Below are 18,848 nucleotides of genomic sequence, written 5' to 3'. Positions count from 1 at the left end.
GGGCTTCGTTTCGCTGCAGGTAGGGCTTCGCTTCGTTTCTCTGCAGATAGGGCTTAGTTTCTCTGCAGGTAGGGCTTCATTTCTCTGCAGGTAGGGCTGCGTTTCTCTGCTACCTAAGGTGTTCCTGATTGCCGTTGTGTATTTCAAGACAGATTTCCAGGTACTCTATTATTTTCTATTCACCTCATGCAGAAAATGACCCACGGCTGATAATGCCTTAGTTCCAGGGAAAACACATCATCACATTGTGACTGGAGACTACAGACTAATCTAGACTAATGGCAAATCAATGTGAAGGTATATTAGGTGAGCAGTTAGGTGTTGAATATCCTACTGATGGTAGTGCTGTTGTGGAGACCGTTGAAATAGAATCTCCACCCATTATGACCTGAATGGGGAGGTCCGTCCTCTATGGTTCAGACACTACAGGGGCAGACAGTCTTATACTAACAAACACAACTCAGAGACTCAGACACAAATCTTTCTTCTGAAAGGTCTTAGTCATTTTAGGCTACCTCTTCTCGCTCTACAAATTGGTGCTCTCTCTCTCTCTCTCTCTCACAATCTCTCTCAATCTCACCTTCTCTGTCTGTCTGTCTTTCTTTCTCTCTCTCTGTCTGTCTGTATTTCTTTCTCTCTCTCTCTGCCTCTCTCTGTCTGCCTGTCTTTCTTTCTCTTTCTCTCTGCCTCTCTCTCTGTATTTCACTGTCTCTCTCACTCTCTTTCTGTCTCTCATTTTCAATTTCATTTTAAGGGCATTATTGGCATGGGAAACACATGTTAACATTGTCAAAGCAAGTGAAGTAGATAACAAAATGTTAGAGCACCATTGACATGACACTAGAACATTCTATAACAGCCATGTTAACTCTTAATTAACATGACACTACAACATTCTATAACAGCCATGTTAGAACCCCATTAACATGACACTACAACATTCTATAACAGCCATGTTAGAACCCCATTAACATGACACTACAACATTCTATAACAGCCATGTTAGAACCCCATTAACATGACACTACAACATTCTATAACAGCCATGTTAGAACCCCATTAACATGACACTACAACATTCTATAAAAGTCATGTTAGAACCCCATTAACATAACACTACAACATTCTATAACAGCCATGTTAACTCTTAATTAACATGACACTACAACATTCTATAACAGCCATGTTAGAACCCCATTAACATGACACTACAACATTCTATAACAGATATGTTAGAACCCCATTAACATGACACTACAACATTCTATAATAGCCATGTTAGAACCCCATTAACATGACACTACAACATTCTATAACAGCTATGTTAGAACTCCATTAACATGACACTACAACATTCTATAACAGCCATGTTAGAACCCCATTAACATGACACTACAACATTCTATAACAGCCATGTTAGAACCCCATTAACATGACACTACAACATTCTATAACAGCTATGTTAGAACCCCATTAACATGACACTACAACATTCTATAACAGCTATGTTAGAACCCCATTAACATGACACTACAACATTCTATAACAGCCATGTTAGAACCCCATTGACATCATAACACCGCGATGTGCAACAGGTCTTAGGGTAACGTGAGGGGAATTAAGCCTCATTCAGGATAGCTAGCAGAGGGAAGGGATTTATTTCCCAAATTATATATCGTCTATACACACCACGTATTTATATTCTGAGTCTGACACTGTTCAGTCTAATACAGTTGAAGTCGGAAGTTTACATACACCTCAGCCAAATACATTTAAACTCAGTTTTTCACAATTCCTGACATTTAATCCTAGTAAAAAATCCCCTATCTTAGGTCAGTTAGGATCACCACTTTATTTTAAGAATGTGAAATGTAAGAATAGTAGAGAGAATGATTTCTTTCAGCTTTTATTTATTTCATCACATTCCCAGTGGGTCAGAATACACTCAATTGGTATTTGTTAGCGTTGCCTTTAAATTGTTTAACTTGGGTCAAACGTTTCGGTTAGCCTTCCACAAGCTTCCCACAATAAGTTGGGTGAATTTTTGCCCATTCCACCTGACAGAACTGGTGTAACTGAGTCAGGTTTGTAGGCCTCCTTGTTCGCACATGCTTTTTCAGTTCTGCCCACACATTTTCTATAGGATTGAGGTCAGGGCTTTATGATGGCCACTCCAATACCTTGACTTTGTTGTCCTTAAGCCATTTTGCCACAACTTTGGAAGTATGGTTGGGGTCATTATCCATTTGGAAGACCCATTTGTGACCAAGCTTTAACTTCCTGACTGATGTCTTGAGATGTTGCTTCAATATACACACATGATTTTCCTACCTCATCTATTTAGTGAAGTGCACCAGTCCCTCCTGCAGCAAAGCACCCCCAAAACATGATGCTGCCACCCCCGTGCCTCACGGTTGGGATGGTGTTCTTCGGCTTGCAAGCATCCCCCTTTTTCCTCCAAACATAACAATGGTCATTATGGCCAAACAGTTCTATTTTTGTTCAGAACAGAGTACATTTCTCCAAAAAGTAAGATCTTTGTCCCCATGTGCAGTTGCAAACCGTAGTCTGGCTTTTTTATGGCAGTTTTGGAGCAGTGGCTTCTTCCTTGCTGAGTGGCCTTTCAGGTTATGTCGATATAGGACTCGTTTTACTGTGGATATAGATACTTTTGAACCTGTTTCCTCCAGCATCTTCACAAGGTCCTTTGCTGTTGTTCTGGGACTGACTTTTGCTGTTGTTCTGGGACTGACAAGTCTCCTTCCTGAGCGGCATGACAGCTGCGTGGTCCCATGGTGTTTATTCTTGTGTACTATTGTTTGTACAGATGAACGTGGTACCTTCAGGCGTTTGGAAATTGCTCTCAAGGATGAATCAGACTTGTGGAGCTCCACAATTTTTTTCTGAGGTCTTTTCCCATGATGTCAAGCAAAGAGGCACTGAGTTTGAAGGTAGGCTTTAAAATACATCCTCAGGTACACCTACAATTGACTCAAATTATGTCAATTAGCCTATCATAAGATTCTAAAGCCGTGACACCATTTTCTGGAATTTTCCAAGCTGTTTAAAGGCACAGTCAACTTAGTGTAGTAAACTTCTGACCCTCTGGAATTGTGATACAGTGAATTATAAGTGAAATAATCTGTCTGTAAACAATTGTTGGAAAAATGACTTATTATTTCTGTATTTGCTAGACATTCTACAACACTGTTGGCGCTAGCAACATAATAATTTCGCTGGCCCTGCTATAACAACTGCAGATCTGTGTACATGAGCAATAAACTTTGGTGGTCTAGTGCCATTTTCCAATGAGACCAGAGAGATTTGCGGCTCGGTGAGATATGGTAATTAAAACACCTGTTCTGAAACTAATTTAAAATTACCTAAATAATTTGTAATCACTTTTTATTCATTGAGACATCATATTATGAGATGAACTGATCCTGAAATATAGACTACTGGCTTTACCCTGTCAGACTACTGGCTTTACCCTGTCAGACTACTGGCTTTACCCTGTCAGATTACTGGCTTTACCTTGTCAAACTACTGGCTTTACCTTGTCAGACTACTGGCTTTACCCGGTCTGACTACTGGCTTTACCCTGTCAGACTACTGGCTTTACCCTGTCAGACTACTGGCTTTACCCTGTCAGACTACTGGCTTTACCCTGTCAGACTACTGGCTTTACCTTGTCAGACTACTGGCTTTACCCGGTCTGACTACTGGCTTTACCCTGTCAGACTACTGGCTTTACCCTGTCAGACTACTGGCTTTACCCTGTCAGACTACTGGCTTTACCCTGTCAGACTACAGGCTTTACCTTGTCAGACTACTGGTTTTACCCGGTCTGACTACTGGCTTTACCCTGTCAGACTACTGGCTTTACCCTGTCAGACTACTGGCTTTACCCTGTCAGACTACTGGCTTTACCCTGTCAGACTACTGGCTTTACACTGTCAGACTACTGGCTTTACCCTGTCAGACTACTTTACCCTGTCAGACTACTTTACCCTGTCAGACTACTTTACCCTGTCAGACTACTGGTTTTACACGGTCTGACTACTGGCTTTACCCTGTCAGACTACTGGCTTTACCCTGTCAGACTACTGGCTTTACCCTGTCAGACTACTGGCGTTACCCTGTCAGACTACTGGCTTTACACTGTCAGACTACTGGCTTTACCCTGTCAGACTACTGGCTTTACCCTGTCAGACTACTGGCTTTACCCTGTCAGACTACTGGCGTTACCCTGTCAGACTACTGGCTTTACACTGTCAGACTACTGGCTTTACCCTGTCAGACTACTGGCTTTACCCTGTCAGACTACTGGCTTTACCCTGTCAGACTACTGGCGTTACCCTGTCAGACTACTGGCTTGAACCTGTCAGACTACTGGCTTTGACCGGTTAGACTACTGGCTTTACACTGTCAGACTACTGGCTTTACCCGGTTAGACTACTGGCTTTACCGTGTCAGAATACTGGCTTTACCTGGTCAGACTACTGGCTTTACCCGGTCAGACTACTGGCTTTACCCTGTCAGACTACTTTACCCTGTCAGACTACTTTACCCTGTCAGACTACTGGCTTTACCCTGTCAGACTACTGGCTTTACCCTGTCAGACTACTGGCTTTACCCTGTCAGACTACTTTACCCTGTCAGACTACTGGCTTTACCCTGTTAGACTACTGGCTTAACTCTGTCAGACTACTGGCTTTACCCTGCCAGACTACTGGCTTTACCCTGTCAGACTACTGGCTTTACCCTGTCAGACTACTTTACCCTGTCAGACTACTGGCTTTACCCTGTTAGACTACTGGCTTAACTCTGTCAGACTACTGGCTTTACCCTGCCAGACTACTGGCTTTACCCTGTCACACTACTTTACCCTGTCAGACTACTTTACCCTGTCAGACTACTGGCTTTCCCGGTCTGACTACTGGCTTTACCCGGTCAGACTACTGGCTTTACCCGGTCTGACTACTGGCTTTACCCTGTCAGACTACTGGCTTTACCCTGTCAGACTACTGGCTTTACCCTGTCAGACTACTGGCTTTACCCTGTCAGACTACTGGCTTTAACCTGTCAGACTACTGGCTTTACCTTGTCAGACTACTGGCTTTACCCGGTCTGACTACTGGCTTTACCCTGTCAGACTACTGGCTTTACCCTGTCAGACTAATTGGCTTTACCCTGTCAGACTACTGGCTTTACCCTGTCAGACTACTGGCTTTACCTTGTCAGACTACTGGTTTTACCCGGTCTGACTACTGGCTTTACCCTGTCAGACTACTGGCTTTACCCTGTCAGACTACTGGCTTTACCCTGTCAGACTACTGGCGTTACCCTGTCAGACTACTGGCTTTACACTGTCAGACTACTGGCTTTACCCTGTCAGACTACTGGTTTTACCCGGTCTGACTACTGGCTTTACCCTGTCAGACTACTGGCTTTACCCGGTTAGACTACTGGCTTTACCCTGTCAGACTACTGGCTTTACCCTGTCAGACTACTGGCTTTACCCTGTCATACTACTGGCGTTACCCTGTCAGACTACTGGCTTTACACTGTCAGACTACTGGCTTTACTCTGTCAGACTACTGGCTTTACCCTGTCAGACTACTGGCTTTACCCTGTCAGACTACTGGCGTTACCCTGTCAGACTACTGGCTTTACACTGTCAGACTACTGGCTTTACCCTGTCAGACTACTGGCTTTACCCTGTCAGACAACTGGCTTTACCCTGTCAGACTACTGGCGTTACCCTGTCAGACTACTGGCTTGACCCTGTCAGACTACTGGCTTTGACCAGTTAGACTACTGGCTTTACACTGTCAGAATACTGGCTTTACCCGGTCAGACTACTGGCTTTACCCTGTCAGACTACTTTACCCTGTCAGACTACTTTACCCTGTCAGACTACTGGCTTTACCCTGTCAGACTACTGGCTTTACCCTGTCAGACTACTGGCTTTACCTGGTTAGACTACTGGCTTTACCCTGTCAGACTACTGGCTTTACCCGGTTAGACTACTGGCTTTACCCTGTCAGACTACTGGCTTTACCCTGTCAGACTACTTTACCCTGTCAGACTACTTTACCCTGTCAGACTACTTTACCCTGTCAGACTACTGGCTTTACCCTGTCAGACTACTGGCTTTACCCTGTCAGACTACTGGCTTTACCCGGTTAGACTACTGGCTTTACCCTGTCAGACTACTTTACCCTGTCAGACTACTGGCTTTACCCTGTCAGACTACTTTACCCTGTCAGACTACTGGCTTTACCCTGTCAGACTACTGGCTTTACCCTGTCAGACTACTGGCGTTACCCTGTCAGACTACTGGCTTGACCCTGTCAGACTACTGGCTTTACCCTGTCAGATTACTGGCTTTACCCTGTCAGACTACTTTACCCTGTCAGACTACTTTACCCTGTTAGACTACTGGCTTTACCCTGTCAGACTACTGGCTTTACCCTGTCAGACTACTGGCTTTACCCTGTCAGACTACTTTACCCTGTCACACTACTGGCTTTACCCTGTCAGACTACTGGCTTTACCCTGTCAGACTACTGGCTTTACCCTGTCAGACTACTGGCTTTACCCTGTCAGGCTACTGGCTTTACCTGGTTAGACTACTGGCTTTACCCTGTCAGACTACTGGCTTTACCCTGTCAGACTACTGGCTTTACCCTGTCAGACTAGTTTACCCTGTCACACTACTGGCTTTACCCTGTCAGACTACTGGCTTTACCCTGTCAGACTACTGGCTTTACCTTGTCAGACTACTGGCTTTACCCTGTTAGACTACTGGCTTTACCCTGTCAGACTACTGGCTTTACCCTGTCAGACTACTGGCTTTACGCTGTCAGATTACTGGCTTTACCCTGTCAGACTACTGGCTTTACCCTGTCAGACTACTGGCTTTACCCTGTCAGGCTACTGGTTTTACCTGGTTAGACTACTGGCTTTACCCTGTCAGACTACTGGCTTTACCTTGTCAGACTACTGGCTTTACCCGGTTAGACTACTGGCTTTACCTAGTCAGACTACTGGCTTTACCCTGTCAGACTACTGGCTTTACCTAGTCAGACTACTGGCTTTACCTTGTCAGACTACTGGCTTTACCCTGTCAGACTACTGGCTTTACCCTGTCAGACTACTGGCTTTACCCGGTTAGACTACTGGCTTTACACTGTCAGACTACTGGCTTTACCCGGTTAGACTACTGGCTTTACCCTGTCAACTTACTGACTTTACACTGTCAGACTACTTTACCCTGTCAGACTACTGGCTTTACCCTGTTAGACTACTGGCTTTACCCTGTCAGACTACTGGCTTTACCCTGTCAGACTACTGGCTTTACCCTGTCAGACTACTGGTTTTACACTGTCAGACTACTGGCTTTACCCTGTCAGACTACTGGCTTTACCCTGTCAGACTACTGGCTTTACCCTGTCAGACTACTGGTTTCACCCGGTCAGACTACTGGCTTTACCCTGTCAGACTACTGGCTTTACTCTGTCAGACTACTGCCTTTACCCTGTCAGACTACTGGCTTTACCCGGTCAGACTACTGGCTTTACCCGGTCAGACTACTGGCTTTACCCTGTCAGACTACTGGCTTTACCCTGTCAGACTACTGGCTTTATCTTGTCAGACTACTGGTTTTACCTTGTCAGACTACTGGCTTTACCCTGTCAGACTACTGGCTTTACCCTGTCAGACTACTGGTTTTACCCTGTCAGACTACTTTACCCTGTCAGACTACTTTACCCTGTCAGACTACTGGCTTTACCCTGTCAGACTACTGGCTTTACCCTGTCAGACTACTGGCTTTACCCGGTCTGACTACTGGCTTTACCCTGTCAGACTACTTTACCCTGTCAGACTACTGTCTTTACCCTGTCAGACTACTGGCTTTACCCTGTCAGACTACTTTACCCGGTCAGACTACTTTACCCTGTCAGACTACTGGCTTTACCCTGTCAGACTACTGGCTTTACCTTGTCAGACTACTGGCTTTACCCTGTCAGACTACTGGCTTTACCTTGTCAGACTACTGGCTTTACCCGGTTAGACTACTGGCTTTAAGGCAAGTATTCCTTCCTTGTCTCCAAAAAGAGATATTAACAGCACTCTGCCTCATCCACTGAATGTACTGTATGTGAGAACAGGTCAGATATTAACAGCACTCTGCCTCATCCACTGAATGTACTGTATGTGAGAACAGGTCAGATATTAACAGCACTCTGCCTCATCCACTGAATGTACTGTATGCGAGAACAGGTCAGATATTAACAGCACTCTGCCTCATCCACTGAATGTACTGTATGTGAGAACAGGTCAGATATTAACAGTATGGGAGAACAGGTCAGATATTAACAGTATGGGAGAACAGGTCAGTTGGACTGACGACATACCTCACATTAACACTTCCTGGAGATAGCAAGCGGTATGCGGTGTACTGTTCTGGTTAGTCTATGATGATATTTGAGAAAACATGTTACCCTTCTCTGCCTTGGACCCTGTTATTGTGCCTTGCATTGGTGGTAAGTACATGTCCTGACTGAAACCAATCTACCCCCAGGAGAGACAGAGGAGAGCTACACCTGTACTGGGGTGATCTATAACTCTGGAACACCATCTCAATGCTGAGGGTCAAAAGTCAGGTATCAAGCTACACATATACTGTACAGGAAATTAACAGAACAGCTGCTGTTGTTGTGTTCAAGCCTGATTCAATTTCAGTCATTTAGCAAGACACTCTTATCCAGAGCGACTGACAGGAGCAATTAGGGTTAAGTGCCTGGCTCATGGGCACAACGACAGGATTTTCACCTCGTCGCCTCTGGGATTTGAACCAGCCACCGTACTATAGGGTAGACCCGAACCCCACTGTGTTGCCTAATATATTTGTCCTTTCCAGAATGGTTACATCAACTAATCAGGCCAGTATAGCTCTTCTTGGCTAAGTTTGGCCCTGTGGTGTAAATTAGGCATAAGGTGTGAAGTTACTCACAGTTTAGGCGGGGGTAAACAGAGTTGGGGTTAAATCAGGGTACAGACTCAGTAGCGGGGGCAAACAGAGTTAGGGTTAAATCAGGGTACAGACTCAGTAGCGGGGGTAAACAGAGTTAGAGTTAAATCAGGGTACAGACTCAGTAGCGGGGGTAAACAGAGTTAGGGTTAAATCAGGGTACAGACTCAGTACTCACAGTTGAAGGCGGGGTCTATGTTGTTCCCGGCCAGTAGACTGTTGACAGTGATCTGATAGATTATGTGGAAGAGCAGGAAGCTGAGACTGCTGAAGCACAGGGACATGAGCAGGCGCCCCGTGTGGCCTGGAGGAGAAGGAGATCAGACTTTGGCCCTGTATGTGACATCTATTACTGACATTCACCATATGAGACTTTAATAAACACTATATTCTCCCAGTCATGGATTTAAAAGGGATGGACTAATATAAAGAATATGGTGGACATGCCCTCCAGCCCTCCAACCCTACTATAGCATACTACAGCACACTGCAGCACACTGCAGCACACTACAGCACACTGCAGCACACTGCAGCACACTGCAGCATACTACATCACACTACAGCACACTGCATCACACTACAGCACACTACAGCATACTACAGCACACTACAGCACACTGCAGCACACTACAGCATACTACATCACACTACAGCACACTGCAGCACACTGCAGCACACTACATCACACTACAGCACACTACAGCATACTACATCACACTACATCACACTACAGCACACTACAGCACACTGCAGCACACTACAGCATACTACAGCACACTACATCACACTACATCACACTACAGCACACTACAGCATACTACATCACACTACATCACACTACAGCACACTACAGCACACTGCAGCACACTACAGCATACTACAGCACACTGCAGCATACTACAGCACACTGCAGCACACTGCAGCACACTGCAGCACACTACAGCACACTGCAGCACACTACAGCATACTACAGCATACTACATCACACTACATCACACTACAGCACACTACAGCACACTGCAGCACACTGCAGCACACTGCAGCACACTACAACATACTACAGCACACTGCAGCACACTGCAGCACACTACAACATACTACAGCATACTATAGTATACTTCAACATACTAGATCATACTACAACAAATACAATGCTTTTTAAATGAAATTGTTGAGTGGGAGAGAGTGAACGAGTTCAGTCAGTAGGGAGAAGTGGGGAGAAGAGGAGAGAGAGAAAGAGGGAGAGAGAGAAGGGGGCAGAGAGAGGGGGGGGACAGTGAGAGAGAAATAAAATGCTCCACACATTTCCAGGGTTTTAGTACAGACCTACAGGGATTTGGAATAATTGTTAGTTGTTATGATGCTTGAGTAACAGGAACAATGTAGGGAGGTGAGTCAGTAACAGGAACAGTGTAGGGAGGTGAGTCAGTAACAGGAACAGTGTAGGGAGGTGAGTCAGTAACAGGAACAGTATAGGGAGGTGAGTCAGTAACAGGAACAGTGTAGGGAGGTGAGTCAGTAACAGGAACAGTATAGGGAGGTGAGTCAGTAACAGGAACAGTGTAGGGAGGTGAGTCAGTAACAGGGACAGTGTAAGGAGGTGAGTCAGGAACAGTGTATGGAGGTGAGTCAGTAACAGGAACAGTGTATGGAGGTGAGTCAGTAACAGGAACAGTGTAGGGAGGTGAGTCAGTAACAGGAACAGTGTAGGGAGGTGAGTCAGTAACAGGAACAGTGTAGGGAGGTGAGTCCGTAACAGGAACAGTGTATGGGAGGTTAGTCAGTGAATCATGTTAGCATGGTGAGTTACATGAAGACTTGCGTTAGCCGTTAGCTCCCTGAATTGATTTCTAGGCTTTAGCTCTGCAGGCTAACAAAGACTTCTGACAAGCAGGGGACCTGGGATCAAACCCAACCCAGTCAGTCACAGCACCAATAAGAGATGCATTTTATGATATCTTAAGTTAGGCCCTGCGATAGACTGGTGTCCTGTCCAGGGGGTGTACTGTACATCAAGCTGTCTCACTACAGAAACAGGAGATAGACTGGTGTCTTGTCCAGGGGGTGTACTGTACATCAAGCTGTCTCACTGCAGAAACAGGAGATAGGGGGGTGTACTGTACATCAAGCTGTGTAACTGCAGAAGCAAGAGATAGACTGGTGTCCTGTCCAGGGGGTGTACTGTACATCAAGCTGTCTCACTGCAGAAGCAGGAGATAGACTGGTGTCCTGTCCAGGGGGGTGTACTGTACATCAAGCTGTCTCACTGCAGAAACAGGAGATAGACTGGTGTCCTGTCCAGGGGGGTGTACTGTACATCAAGCTGTCTCACTGCAGAAGCAGGAGATAGACTGGTGTCCTGTCCAGGGGGTGTACTGTACATCAAGCTGTCTCACTGCAGAAGCAGGAGATAAGGAGTAGGATCTTAATTTGAGCCCGTTTGAGTTATTATTATGTGGATTATAATTAATGGTAATGTTTGTAGGGGTTGACACATTTTTCATTTGGGCAAATTAAGTTCGATATTTCAAAGTGGAAATTAAAAACTTTAGAATCCTTTTTAAAACTCAAATAGACTACAAGTTTGTATTTCCTGCTGTGCCGGAAAATCCTCAGCAACAAGAGTGATCAAATTAAGACCCACCACGCTTTGGCCCTATGGGCCACTCTTATGGTCTCTCCTCTATAAAGAGGTAACCTGTTCACCTGGATACATATAAGCTCTGGTCTAACGGACTGACAGACATCCAGTACTCCTTCCACACAGAGGAAGCAGCAACAGCCCCAAACAGTTCCGTTAAATGTAATGCATCCTTACTGGGAACACTTAGGACTTTAATATGCTATGGCCCCATGGGAACACTTAGGACTTTAATATGCTATGGCCCATGGGAACACTTAGGACTTTAATATGCTATGGCCCCATGGGAACACTTAGGACTTTAATATGCTATGTTAACATGGGAACACTTAGGACTTTAATATGCTATGTTAACATGGGAACACTTAGGACTTTAATATGCTATGGCCCCATTGGAACACTTAGGACTTTAATATGCTATGTTAACATGGGAACACTTAGGACTTTAATATGCTACGTTAACATGGGAACACTTAGGACTTTAATATGCTATGTTAACATGGGAACACTTAGGACTTTAATATGCTATGGCCCCATGGGAACACTTAGGACTTTAATATGCTATGTTAACATGGAAACACTTAGGACTTTAGAATGCTATGGACCCATGGGAACACTTAAGACTTTAATATGCTATGGCCCCATGGGAACACTTAGGACTTTAATATGCTATGTTAACATGGGAACACTTAGGACTTTAATATGCTATGGCCCCATGGGAACACTTAGGACTTTAATATGCTATGGCCCCATGGGAACACTTAGGACTTTAATATGCTATGTTAACATGGGAACACTTAGGACTTTAATATGCTATGTTAACATGGGAACACTTAGGACTTTAATATGCTATGGACCCATGGGAACACTTAGGACTTTAATATGCTATGTTAACATGGGAACACTTAGGACTTTAATATGCTATGTTAACATGGGAACACTTAGGACCTACCAACATCCCTCCTAGCCAGGTTTAAAAATTACTACCTACCAACATCTCTCCTAGCCAGGTTTAGAAATTACTACCTACCAACATCTCTCCTAGCCAGGTTTAAAATGTACTACCTACCAACATCTCTCCTAGCCAGGTTAAAAAAATGACTACCTACCAACATCTCTCCTAGCCAGGTTTAGAAATTACTACCTACCAACATCTCTCCTAGCCAGGTTTAGAAATTACTACCTACCAACATCTCTCCTAGCCAGGTTTAGAAATTACTACCTACCAACATCTCTCCTAGCCAGGTTTAAAAATGACTACCTACCAACATATCTCCTAGCCAGGTTTAAAAATTACTACCTACCAACATCTCTCCTAGCCAGGTTTAGAAATTACTACCTACCAACATCTCTCCTAGCCAGGTTTAAAAAATTACTACCTACCAACAGCTCTCCTAGCCAGGTTTAGAAATTACTACCTACCAACATCTCTCCTAGCCAGGTTTAGAAATTACTACCCACCAACATCTCTCCTAGCCAGGTTTAAAAATTACTACCTACCAACATCTCTCCTAGCCAGGTTTAAAAATTACTACCTACCAACATCTCTCCATCTCTCCTAAGTCTTAAGATGTCATAACCGCCATCGATAAGAGACATTACTGTGCAGCCGTCTTCATCGACCTGGCCAAGGCTTTCGACTCTGTCAAACACTGCATTCTTATCGGCAGACTCAACAGCCTTGGTTTCTCTAATGACTGCCTCGCCTGGTTCACCAACTACTTCTCAGATAGAGTTCAGCGTGTCAAAATGGAGGGCCTGTTGTCCGGACCTTTGGCAGTCTCCATGGGGGTGCAACAGGGTTCAATTCTCGGGCCGACTCTCTTCTCTGTATACATCAATGATGTCGCTCTTGCTGCGGGTGATTCTTTGATCCACCTCTATGCAGACGGCACTATTCTGTAATACATCTGGCCCTTCTTTGGACACTGTGTTAATTAACCTCCAGACTAGCTTCAATGCCATACAACACTGCTTCCGTGCATGTTCTTCAAACAATCGCTGCCTGCACCCGCACGCCCGACCAGCATCACTACTCTGGACGGTTCTGACTTAGAATATGTAGACAACTATAAATACCTAGCTAGACTGTAAACTCTCCTTCCAGACTCATCTCAAATCCAAAGTTAAATCTAGAACTGACTTCCTATTTTGCAACAAAGCCTCCTTCACTCATGCAGCCACACATACCCTCGTAAAACTGACTATTCTACAGATCCTTGACTTCGGCGATGTAATTTACAAAATAGCCTCCAACACTCTACTCAGCAAATTGGATGCAGTCTATCCCAGTGCCATCCGTTTTGGCACCAAAGCCCCATATACTACCCATATACTACCCACCACTGCGACCTGTATGCTCTCGTTGGCTGGTCCTCGCTACATATTCATCGCCAAACCCACTGGCTCCAGGTCATCTATAAGTCTTTGCAAGGTAAAGCTCTGCCTTATCTCAGCTCACTGGTCACAATAACAACACCCACCCGTAGCACGCGCTCCAGCAGGTATATTTCACTGGTCATCCCCAAAGCCAACACCTCCTTTGGCCGCTTTTCCTCCAGTTCTCTGCTGCCAATGACTGGAACAAATTGCAAAAATCACTGAAGTTGGAGGCTTATATCTCCCTTATTAACTTTAAGCGTCAGCTGTCAGAGCAGCTTACCGATCGCTGCAGCTGTACACAGCCCATCTGTAAATAGCCCATCCAACCAACTACCTACCTCATCCCTATATTGTTTTCGTTTTTCTGCTCTTTTGCAAACAGTATCTTTACTTGCAAATCCTCATCTGTACATTCAGTGGGGAGAACAAGTATTTGATACACTGCCGATTTTGCAGGTTTTCCTACTTACAAAACATGTAGAGATCTGTAATTTTTATCATAGGTACACTTCAACTGTGAGAGACGGAATCTAAAACAAAAATCCAGAAAATCACATTGTATGATTTTTAAGTAATTCATTTGCATTTTATTGCATGACATAAGTATTTGATCACCTACGAACCAGTAAGAATTCCGGCTCTCACAGACCTGTTAGTTTTTCTTTAAGAAGCCCTCCTGTTCTCCACTCATTACCTGTATTAACTGCACCTGTTTGAACTTGTTACCTGTATAAAAGACACCTGTCCACACACTCAATCAAACAGACTCCAACCTCTCCACAATGGCCAAGACCAGAGAGCTGTGTAAGGACATCAGGGATAAAATTGTAGACCTGCACAAGGCTGGGATGGCCTACAGGACAATAGGCAAGCAGCTTGGTGAGAAGGCAACAACTGTTGGCTCAATTATTAGAAAATGGAAGAAGTTCAAGATGACGGTCAATCACCCTCGGTCTGGTGCTCCATGCAAGATCTCACCTCGTGGGGCATCAATGATCATGAGGAAGGTGAGGGATCAGCCCAGAACTACACGGCAGGACCTGGTCAATGACCCGAAGAGAGCTGGGACCACAGTCTCAAAGAAAACCATTAGTAACACACTACGCCGTCATGGATTAAAATCCTGCAGCGCACGCAAGGTCCCCCTGCTCAAGCCAGCGCATGTCCAGGCCCGTCTGAAGTTTGCCAATGACTATCTGGATGATCCAGAGGAGGAATGGGAGAAGGTCATGTGGTCTGATGAGACAAAAATAGAGCTTTTTGGTCTAAACTCCACTCGCCGTATTTAGAGGAAGAAGAAGAATGAGTACAACCCCAGGAACACCATCCCAACCGTGAAGCATGGAGGTGGAAACATCATTCTTTGGGGATGCTTTTCTGCAAAGGGGACAGGACGACTGCACCGTATTGAGGGGAGGATGGATGGGGCCATGTATCGCGAGATCTTGGCCAACAACCTCCTTCCCTCAGTAAGAGCATTGAAGATGGGTCGTGGCTGGGTCTTCCAGCACGACAACGACATCTCTCCTAGCCAGTCTTATTAAATACGACCTACCAACATCTCTCCTAGTCTTATTAAATACTACCTACCAACATCTCTACTAGCCGGTCTTATTAAATACTACCTACCAACATCTCTACTAGCCAGTCTTATTTTAACACTGGAGTGTGAGTGTGGGGGCAGGGGAGGTCAACGTAAATAGTCTTATGGGTAGAAGCTGTTAGGGAGCCTTTTGGAACCTACAGAAGTATACGTAGCACTAAAAACCTACAGTGGTTATGGTAACGCATTACCTGACACCTGGTCATAACACTGTTATAACACTGTCATAACACGGTCATAACACTGTCATAACACGGTCATAACACTGTCATAACACGGTCATAACCCTGTCATAACACTGTCATAACCCTGTCATAACACTGTCATAACCCGGTCATAACACTGTCATAACCCTGTCATAACACGGTCATAACACGGTCATAACACGGTCATAACACTGTCATAACCCTGTCATAACCCTGTCATAACCCTGTCATAACACGGTCATAACATGGTCGTGACCCATATATTTACATCTGTTGTGACATACAGTATATTGCATTATTTTATGACTGGCTATGACAACTACATAAGAGTGTCAAAATCCACATTTATTCACATTCGGTTTTTTTCCCTGCCAAGAAGTTTCCTTTCGTTTGAAAGTTTGTTTCTTAAATTGTTTGTTGTTGTAATTAGTTCTTTACAGACATGTTTTTTTCACATCATATTTTAAATAACTTGTAGAAAATACACATTATGACACTTTCAAGAAGCATTATGACCATCATAATCATATAAACCAGATAGGCCTATCACGTACATGCCTTAAATCAGTCTTCTGTCAAAAAGGTGTCTGGTCCTGCTCCTGAAATCTACTCCTGCATTCCTCCCAGTCATCAGAAACAGAGCATTGGGGTAGGTGCATGCCAACACAAGGTGCACCTGTGTAATGATCATGTTGTTTAATCAGCTTCTTGATATGCCACACCTGTCAGGTGGATGGATTATCTTGGCAAAGGAGAAATGCTCACTAACAGGGATGAAAACAAATTTGTGAACAAAATTGTAGAGAAATAAGCTTTTTGTGCATATGGAACATTTCTGGGATCTTTTATTTCAGCTCATGAAACATGGGACCAATACTTTAAATGTTGTGCGTATATTTTCGTTCAGTATACATTTGTTGGGATATTAAATCCTTTATTTTAAAACAGCTTTGTTGGAAAAAAAACAACTGGCAACTGTTAAAAGATTTAAATAACATAACCCATTCTGAAGTCGCCAAATAGTTAGGGGTCCAAGCAGCTTGGTGAAACCATAATATTGGTAAATAGTTAGGGGTCCAAGCAGCTTGGTGAAACCATAATATTGGTAAATAGTTAGGGGTCCAAGCAGCTTGGTGAAACCGTAATATCGGATGCTGTAATATCGGATGGCGTAATATTGGATGCCGTAATATTGGTAAATAGTTAGGGGTCCAAGCAGCTTGGTGAAACCATAATATTGGTAAATAGTTAGGGGTCCGGGCAGCTTGGTGAAACCATAATATTGGTAAATAGTTAGGGGTCCAAGCAGCTTGGTGAAACCATAATATTGGATGCCATAATATTGGTAAATAGTTAGGGGTCCAAGCAGCTTGGTGAAACCATAATATTGGTAAATAGTTAGGGGTCCGGGCAGCTTGGTGAAACCATAATATTGGTAAATAGTTAGGGGTCCAAGCAGCTTGGTGAAACCATAATATTGGTAAATAGTTAGGGGTTCGGGCAACTTGGTGAAACCATAATATTGGTAAATAGTTAGGGGTCCGGGCAGCTTGGTGAAACCATAATATTGGTAAATAGTTAGGGGTCCGGGCAGCTTGGTGAAACCATAATATTGGTAAATAGTTAGGGGTCCAAGCAGCTTGGTGAAACCATAAAATTGGTAAATAGTTAGGGGTTCGTGCAGCTTGGTGAAACCATAATATAGGTAAATAGTCAGGGGTCCAAGCAGCTTGGTGAAACCATAATATTGGATGCCATAATATTGGTAAATAGTTAGGGGTCCAAGCAGCTTGGTGAAACCATAATATTGGTAAATAGTTAGGGGTCCGGGCAGCTTGGTGAAACCATAATATTGGTAAATAGTTAGGGGTCCAAGCAGCTTGGTGAAACCATAATATTGGTAAATAGTTAGGGGTTCGGGCAACTTGGTGAAACCATAATATTGGTAAATAGTTAGGGGTCCGGGCAGCTTGGTGAAACCATAATATTGGTAAATAGTTAGGGGTTCGGGCAGCTTGGTGAAACCATAATATTGGTAAATAGTTAGGGGTCCAAGCAGCTTGGTGAAACCATAAAATTGGTAAATAGTTAGGGGTTCGTGCAGCTTGGTGAAACCATAATATAGGTAAATAGTCAGGGGTCCAAGCAGCTTGGTGAAACCATAATATTGGTAAATAGTTAGGGGTTCAAGCAGCTTGGTGAAACCACAATATTGGTAAATAGTTAGAGGTCCAAGCAGCTTGGCGAAACCACAATATTGGTAAATAGTTAGGGGTCCAAGCAGCTTGGTGAAACCATAATATTGGTAAATAGTTAGGGGTTCAAGCAGCTTGGTGAAACCACAATATTGGTAAATAGTTAGGGGTCCAAGCAGCTTGGTGAAACCACAATATTGGTAAATAGTTAGGGGTCCAAGCAGCTTGGTGAAACCATAATATTGGTAAATAGTTAGGGGTCCAGGCAGCTTGGTGAAACCATAATATTGGTAAATAGTTAGGGGTCCAAGCAGCTTGGTGAAACCATAATATTGGTAAATAGTTAGGGGTCCAAGCAGCTTGGTGAAACCATAATATTGGTAAAAAGTTAGGGGTCCAAGCAGCTTGGTGAAACCATAATATTGGATGCTGTAATATTGGTAATAGTTAGGGGTCCAAGCAGCTTGGTGAAACCATAATATTGGTAAATAGTTAGGGGTCCAAGCAGCTTGGTGAAACCATAATATTGGTAAATAGTTAGGGGTCCAAGCAGCTTGGTGAAACCATAATATTGGTAAATAGTTAGGGGTCCAAGCAGCTTGGTGAAACCATAATATTGGATGCTGTAATATTGGTAATAGTTAGGGGTCCAAGCAGCTTGGTGAAACCATAATATTGGTAAATAGTTAGGGGTCCAAGCAGCTTGGTGAAACCATAATATTGGTAAATAGTTAGGGGTCCAAGCAGCTTGGTGAAACCATAATATTGGATGCTGTAATAT

General features: G+C 44.1%; 1 protein-coding gene across 1 annotated transcript in view; it reads right to left on the bottom strand.

Annotated features, from left to right (window-relative positions):
* The window catches only part of LOC139376512 (piezo-type mechanosensitive ion channel component 2-like), a 178,450-nt gene that overhangs the window by 143,507 nt on the left and 16,095 nt on the right, over nucleotides 1-18,848 (bottom strand). Inside the window, exon 3 of the mRNA XM_071119199.1 lies at nucleotides 9,219-9,344. Within this exon, the coding sequence (XP_070975300.1) occupies nucleotides 9,219-9,344 (126 nt within the window). The remainder of the gene's footprint in view (nucleotides 1-9,218; nucleotides 9,345-18,848) is intronic.

Source organism: Oncorhynchus clarkii, chromosome 20 (genome assembly GCF_045791955.1).
Source record: "Oncorhynchus clarkii lewisi isolate Uvic-CL-2024 chromosome 20, UVic_Ocla_1.0, whole genome shotgun sequence".
NCBI lineage: Eukaryota > Metazoa > Chordata > Actinopteri > Salmoniformes > Salmonidae > Oncorhynchus > Oncorhynchus clarkii.
The sequence above is the reverse complement of the archived record's forward strand: the minus strand, read 5'-3'. Positions and strand labels throughout refer to the sequence as shown.